Source organism: Pholis gunnellus, assembly GCF_910591455.1.
Source record: "Pholis gunnellus genome assembly, chromosome: 22".
NCBI classification, from domain to species: domain Eukaryota; kingdom Metazoa; phylum Chordata; class Actinopteri; order Perciformes; family Pholidae; genus Pholis; species Pholis gunnellus.
The window spans coordinates 921,373-929,118 of record NC_136549.1 but is presented as its reverse complement, the minus strand read 5'-3'; the positions used below and the strand labels follow the sequence as shown (position 1 = coordinate 929,118).

Here is a 7,746-nt window from a genome sequence, read left to right as displayed (position 1 = left end):
TGTCTTGATTTAACTCGATGTGTAACTATTGTACATTTTAGTTTTTTCACTCTACCGATGTACATTTGCAGCATACTAGGGGTGAAATGGATGTCTGGTTGTCCCCCATGTTGTGTGAAACCTCCTCCACTCACAGGTCCAGGCCCAGCATAGGCTCGGTGGTGTGCAGGCAGCTCTTTAGAGGTACCGGTGCTGGACCATCAACACCACCAGCCATGGAAGAGCATTTCATTGACATTAATCTCATGAGGCTTCATTCGGGTCGTCTCCCAGACACTTTTCCCTTTTTTTTTTACACGTTGCAGCTAATCTTCTAATTGGGTTTGTGAGCTGAGTTTAGTGAAGGAATGCTCTCAGCTTAATGGCTTTATTCAACCGTTAAAGCTTCGGTCGCAGACGTAACTTTGTGATAGGATCAACAGAAATATTCACCTTTAAGTCAGTATTTCATATTTTTGAAGCATGTCGTTACATCTTCTACCTTCAGAAGAACAACAGAACTCATTGCGGTAAAGCCATTTGTTTCTGCTGTTGGGCGGCAATAGGACAAAACCAACGTGTAGCTAAAAGACGTAAACCAAACAAATCCACATCTTAAACCTCTGTTACATTTCCCATTCGGGAAAATATTGCAATCTTTATTTTGACATGACTGACAGCTCCATAAAGAATGTTTAAATGTTTACAGCAGTTAAAGGAGCAATCCATCATAAACCATAATCAACACAATGACTGTAAGACATCAATCGGCTGTTAGCCCAAAAGCAACACTGACATCTCATTAAGACATGCAGACTGTAGTCTGAAGCTGAAAAACATTCCATGTGGTCTATTTATTGACTCATTCAATAGGAGCAGTTATAGCAAATGTCTTCATAACAATTATCCATATCCCGATAGTATTTATCTAAACCCTCAACATTCAAAACTTTATTAACCGCAATACTTCAGTACTAAACTGTACGCTGATACATTTACACCATTGAAATATGTACAATCACACATCAATAACCCCGGGCATGCGCTTCATTAAACTGAATAGACATTGTGTCATCTTCTTACTGTTGTGCATCATGAGGTGCAGTGATACTGATGGAATACAAACTACTCATGTTTGACAACATTCAACAATAAATCCAGTTTGAGAATAAATTAGTGGAATGACAGAAAGGTGTGAAACCCCAATGAGCAATACTGTTGGTATTCTCTAATGCCTCACAATATATATGATATATGTATACGTGTACATGTAATATTATGTACATGTATACACTTAGTTGCCAGTTTATTAGGTACGCCTTGTGAAAGTGATGCAATAAATCCTCTTTGTTGTTATGTTGGATTTCTATTAGAACAGTTGAAGAGAGCTGGAGATTCAACGCTCTGATCATTTTGGAGGATGTAGTTTGTGATGCTGTTCGAACATCTTTATCTTCTGTACTGGGACTATCCCTCAGTGAAACAGAATATTTGAGCGGTCTACAGCTCCAATAGGGATTTAAATCAAATCCTTCTCATTTGATTGGACCACATAGAAGTGGACGGGCCTAGAATGTAGCCATACAGAGCTGAAGAGGACAGGAGCTCCACCCACACCTCCCTCGTCGCTAAAAGTTCCAGATTGATGGATGGATGTCGCGATGTTATTGGTTCAAACTGGTTGGTACTAGCGTACGTGAGCAAAAGTTGGGAAGGAAAGATGATTGGATTGTGATAAACAAAAATCCTGAATATTCCAACCTTCACAAAGCCAAGATGTATTGCAGGACTCGCGTGTTAGACTGCATCAGTGTTCCTAAGTTGAGCTAAAACTAATAAACTGAGTGTATATATGTGCAATGTGTATGTTTATAGTAATACATAACACAAAGTGTCAAAAGCACAAGGAGAGCTGCAAATAAGCCAGCTGGGGGTGCTAGTGGGCTCTATATCCAATCATGTGGTGTACCTTTAAGTCATTGAGCTCTTTCATAATGTGACGAGTACATTTTGGTTTCAGATCAAACAAAACATCACTGATATAGATCTAATTAACTGAATACAAAAGGAAAACTAGCAACAAAAAGTAGTTGGGTGAGATAAACGGAAGAACGTAGTGAAGACGCCTGTGGACAGTTTCCTCTCTAACATCAGGGTAATCAAACAGGCGCATGTGTGGGCTTTTGCAGTGAGCTGAGTGAAGCGGCTTTCAGTGCTTCTTCATGGAATCCAGGAGACGCAGGATGTGCAGGAAGAGGTTGACAATGTCCAGGTAGAGGTTGATGGAGGCCAGGATGTGCTCCTCGGGTGAGAGCTGCTTCATCAACAGGTGGGTGTCGTAGATGATGAAGCCACAGAAGACCAGGGCCCCCGCTCCAGACATGACCAGCTCGGTGCTGTCGCTGTTGAAGAAGAACTGCAGGGAGAAGAACAGTCAGCATGAAGGGGGGGTTGAAGGGTTCTCCCTACAGTGTGTGATGTGAAGTAGGATCAGAGCAGAGGGACGTTGCCTGCTACATGGAGTGGCTAATTTAAGAGATGGAATATCAGACTGAGTCAGTAAACGGCCTCAAGTATGTGGACAATCGTGTTCCACAGCTTCCACATTTGGGCGGGGCAATTCAGCAAAAAAAAGTTATTAAGGTCGACATCATGAGTCTCCGACCTCATTTTAGTCACGTCCCTACGTTCTATTCATCTATGCTTCATACCTCTGAAGTAGAGCGAGAGCGAGAGCGAGAGCGAGAGCGAGAGCGAGAGCGAGAGCGAGAGAGAGCGAGCGAGGCGGATAAGAGCACAATAAAAGCCAGCGACATGAAATATTCACATTTTGCATTTCCGTGTTGTGTATTTATCAGGCCCACGGTGTGCAAAGGCTTGAAGAGTCCTTTCTGTCTCTACACAGCCATGAAGAGTCTTCATACGATTTAGGATCACCACAAAAAGTGAAACTTGTTTAAGCGTGAGCTGATGTGTCTTTGCCTAACTCTGCATCACCTACAGCCAATCTGTTCTGCCCCCGTATGTGTTCATGCCCTCTTTACATTTAAACATGCTTTGTTAATATATACATGCTTCACTGTTTAATGTTACCGACAGACAGCATCCTCACACCTCTGTGCTGCTCTCTGGCAGTAAAATATATATCAGTCCACAGAGACAGAACCCACTTCAAAAGACTTGAATACATGTCAGTACAGCATTTCTTTTCTTACATTGTGTTTTTGATTTCATCAGTTCCTTTACTTCTATATTAGTTTCTCTTTCTGTTGCTTGATTCCTACTCTATTTTTCTATGGGTCTGTCATTCGGAAGCTTTTTCTTTCTGTTTTCTCTCAATTTGCTTATTTCTTTAAAAGTAAAAATCACACCCGCCACATTCATTTCAATGAGGCACTTTTCATTGCTGCTCTGGGAGTAATGACACAGAGGAATCTGGCTTCATGATTTGGCTCTCCTCGTGCATTACCATGAATTCAGCTGGATAAACAAAATGGAGGATAAAAAGTGATAACTTTCCAGAGTTGTAAAACCCTTTCTCTTTGGTGTCTGATAAGCCCTCAGGCTCATGGATCTGTTACTCTCACATGAAATAGACATTTTTATGTCACTTACCCTCATGCAGCTTGCAATGAGGAGGATCCACAGGCAGGCGAACAGTCTGTAGGACACAACAGATCAGTGAAACCGACAGTGGCTCCATCTGGAGGAGGGAGATAGCAGCACCGATTTAAAAACAACTGAGCGGCCGTCATGACACACTCACCCAGCTCCCAATTTGCTGAAGTCTCTCTTGGACTGGAAGGTGTAGACTGTGAGTCCAGCAAACACAGCACAGGTCAGGAACAAGGCTTGCAGTACAGTGGAGTATTCATAGAAGGTCACTGCGGAAAGAAAAAAACTATGCGGTTAGTCAGCAAACAGGTTTAAAGAGGGGAAAGTGAATCAATCAAAAAAAATACAATACTCACAAGCTGTGGCCACAGAAATTGCTTCCAGCAGAGTCTGAAAACACGACACAATTAGTGATACTTACACTCGAACCAGCTAGAGGCTCCTATAACAAGCGCCTGTAAAGACTACAGTCACTGAGCAGCTAAATGAAATGAGTTCCTATGGAATTAAAAAGGAAGGGGTTTACACACAGCACCTATATGCTGGACAGTGTAGGCTGTACTGTAGTGCTCCAACCAGATAATTTAAATGTTTCTTTCTCTAACACTGAGCTAGTGAGATAAAAGTATTTTCTACAAAAAAAGCTTACAAATACGAGCAGCAGGTAGAGGTTGACTGGATGCTGGTGTCTGTACACAGCCAGGGCCACCAGAACCACCAGAGAGCCCAGAGCTGAAACCAACACCACAGCAGGACTGGGGAGGAAACCAGATCACAGTCAGACAGCATGGCTAACATGAGCTTCAAGGATATCATCCCGAAAAGGTGCGCGATAAATCAATTCCAACGTGGGAGCAGATGATTGTAAATACAGGATGATATCAATAACAGTCCAAAGAGGACTATTTAATTAAACATATATACATATGGAAAGGGTCCAACTGTTGACACATCCATTATACATCCAACCCAACTGATATTGGCTGGAAGCACAACTTTAAAGGAATACTTCACCCTCAAAATGACCCTTTGTAGATCAGTTGAAGTGTTGAAGAATACTTCATTTTACTCGCACACCTCAGCAGTGAACAAAGAATCCGAAAACCTAAGTAAATCCTTGATGAACTGAAGTCAATAGGGTCCAGGTGCAACAACAGCTAAAGCACATCTAAACAACCGTTTACCAACTCTCATGCTTGCACACAGCAGTGGCTGAGGTGTTTTAAATGGTTAGAGTTTTGCAGAAATGCACGTGTTTGGAGCTTATGAACTGGATAAATGAGACTTGGGTTATACTGAACAAGTTGTGTGTTTGTAAACGGATGTTCTGATATAGTTTTGCTGCGGTTAAACGTGGCCTCCACTTACGTCAATTCATGAAGGATTTACTCAGTTTTTTGGGTCTTCATTGATCAAGGGGGCATGCGAGAACAACGTTTTCTTTAAGAAATGAAGGTAGCAGGGGATGAGTAACTGATGCATTTACTTTAAAATATCACAATGTTATGGATAGAGATTCACAGAGGAAAAGTTCCCTAAACTGTCGATGTAAAGTGGGTGATGAAGCTGCCTGGTCTCATGTTGCCATCCTCACCTGGCGTGGACAAACTCCTTGATGGTTTGAGAGAACATGAAGAGGGCAGAGGTGGCTGTGGTCAGGATGATCTGCACGCTCAGCAGGGTGTACACCTTCCTAAGGAAGTCTGATCAACAGAGACAACAATGGAGTCATGACAGTACAGTTGCTGAGCCCTCAGCTGGATTGTACACTTAACGCTAATTGTTGAACCAGAGGCTACGACTTTTGTGTGTTCATGTGAGAGAACTTACCACCATTTTCTTGCTTTAAATGTGTTGACAGCTGGATGTGTTTATTGATGAGAGTTTGGACCGGCTCGTGTATTTAACAGTAAGCGGTACAACAACATCAGGTAAGTAGCGTTAGTTATGTTTAACCATAGCTTCAGTTGACGTTATAGCAATGCTAACACCGTAGACGCTGGAATGGCTAACTACTGGCTTAGGTTTCAACCAAGCTAACACTTTTTCAGACACCGTAGTAATGAATGTTTGTTAGGTATAGCTATAACAACAGTACAGTAATGTATATTTCTGCAGTACAGAATGTTAATTAGTGTTAGCTGACGTGGCTAGGTACGACCCAAACATTACTTTACTTACCCATACGTATCTGGATACTGGCTGTGGCGACATTCGTGCCATAGTTAAAGTCGTCTTCTATTGAAGACCTGGGGTATTTTTCAGTACTCATCGTGTCTCTTCAACGTTTTCTCAGCTCGACGAAGAAAGGTAGCGTTAACTCGTTACTGTGGCTTCAAGAGAACACGGAAACGCTGCTGTTTGAGAGGCCGCGCTCGTGACCAACGCCAGGACGTGACGTCGGCGAGCTGAGTAAACGTCATTTTAAATAATCTATTTACTCGTTTAAGTAAAAACAGCTTCAATGAACAAATATTTGATGAATAAATAAGTAAATGTCCTCTGATTTCATGTGTTTTCATGTTCAAACTTTAATCCTTGATGTTTCTGAGTAAATGTAATTTGTTGTAATCTTTGTTTATCTTTTTTACCACGCTTCCACTGGTTTAACGTCCCATTGCAATGGTTTGTGGGTAATTCCATTGGGCAAAGTCTGCATCTAATGGTGACTTACGGAAAGCGTTCACAAAGGGCTCAACATGAGAGCCTCAGGCCAAATCCCAATGTCCCCCCTTACGGACTCACGGACTTTGAGGCGCGCTCCCGCGAAGTCCGTGAGGGCTGTCCCGTTGTCAAATCATCAAGTGTTTGAGGCTCTCTCGCAGACATTTTGATCCCTTTATGAACCCTTTCCGTAAGTAGCATGGTATGCTGACTTAGCCCAAGGGAATTACCCACAAATCATTGCAATGTGACGTTAAACACTGAGTAACCAGTGGACGCATGGAGACGTAAAAAAAAAGAGGAAACAAAGAGGACGGCTCACGTGTGTTCAGCCTGGAGTATTCCATTTACACAGAAACATTAAGGGTTAAAGATGGAACAAAAAATAAACATGAAATCAGAGAATATTTATTTATTCATCAAATATTAGATTTTGTCATTGAAGCTGTTTTGACAAAAACGAGTACATAGATTATATGAAGTTACTTCTCATCTTGTGAGTAAAGAGCCTGAAGACGTTCAAATCAGGGAGTACAAAGTATAAAATGAATACACACAATACATCATATTTGTTGTCGTTTTCATGGTAACGTGATATGTTGCAGCAAAGTGCTGTCCCATTCATATTTACACCATCTCAAGCCCTCACAGCCTCTCACACTCACCCACTTACCAGGTGACGTCAGTAAGTCCTTGAGGGTTCAGGGTTTGAGGGTTTAGGGGGGACATTGGGATTTGGCCTATGACACTCAATGATTTGATAGTACGGAGGGACAAGTCTCTTAATTGCATCCCCGTTTCCCTCACTTGCGTCCTTTCCTTGCGTCTTAGTCCCTCCCACCAGGGATGCATGGAGAGATGCAAGGAAACCGAGAAACCATGCGAGGAGCGAGGAGCGAGGAAATGACAAATAAGACACTTGGGATGTACCCAAAGTCCGTAAATCTGTGCACAGCAGCGCACTTCTTCTTCTTCTTCTTCTTTTCTGGCTTTATGGAGGGTGATAACCAGCGTTAAGGAGCTTTACCACCACCTTAACCCCAACATTTCTCCTGTAGCTGTGCCTACGGTGTATGTATGTGATAGAATCTGAATTGTAAGTTGCTTTGGATAACAGCGTCTGCTAAATGACTGTAATGTAATGTAAGAATATATAAGGGGAGAAAGACCATGACAGGAAGAAGAGATAAAAGAGCAGTGGAATTGTCAATAACATCTATCCTTCTCTAAACGGATGGATTATTGCACGGGCCTATCAGGCACCGGCCCAGGGGCCCAAAGTGTCAGGGGACCCCTTGACAGTGTCTGACAAAATGGGTGCATCCCAAGTCACTTAATTACGTCCACATTTTGCTCACTTGTGTATTGCTATATGAAATGATGTACTCAAAGAGACACGCACCAACCAGGAAGAGACTCAGAATAACCACAAAGAGACACAAAAGGACTTCAAAGAGATGTAAAACCGCTGCAAAGAGACACAAACAT

At 42.3% G+C, this 7,746-nt stretch overlaps 1 protein-coding gene across 1 annotated transcript; it reads right to left on the bottom strand.

Annotated features, from left to right (window-relative positions):
• Window positions 1-600: 600 nt before the first annotated feature.
• tmbim4 (transmembrane BAX inhibitor motif containing 4) lies at window positions 601-6,480 on the bottom strand. The gene is made up of 7 exons (XM_079183380.1): window positions 5,776-6,480; window positions 5,189-5,297; window positions 4,244-4,349; window positions 3,951-3,984; window positions 3,746-3,863; window positions 3,595-3,640; window positions 601-2,395 (listed from the first exon to the last, which is right to left on the bottom strand). The coding sequence occupies exons 1-7, from the start codon at window positions 5,864-5,866 to the stop codon at window positions 2,189-2,191; spliced, it is 711 nt and encodes a 236-aa protein (XP_079039506.1). The 5' UTR covers window positions 5,867-6,480; the 3' UTR covers window positions 601-2,188.
• Between the last annotated feature and the right edge of the window lie 1,266 nt (window positions 6,481-7,746).

Bases quoted from the DNA above. Each gene is read 5' to 3' on its own strand.
- tmbim4 (XM_079183380.1), bottom strand. From the start codon at position 5,866: ATGAGTACTGAAAAATACCCCAGGTCTTCAATAGAAGACGACTTTAAC. The intron at 5,298-5,775 runs GTAAGTAAAGTA...TCTGTTGATCAG, and splicing joins CAGTATCCAGATACGTATGG to ACTTCCTTAGGAAGGTGTAC. The intron at 2,396-3,594 runs GTAAGTGACATA...TTCTCCCTGCAG, and splicing joins TCATTGCAAGCTGCATGAGG to TTCTTCTTCAACAGCGACAG.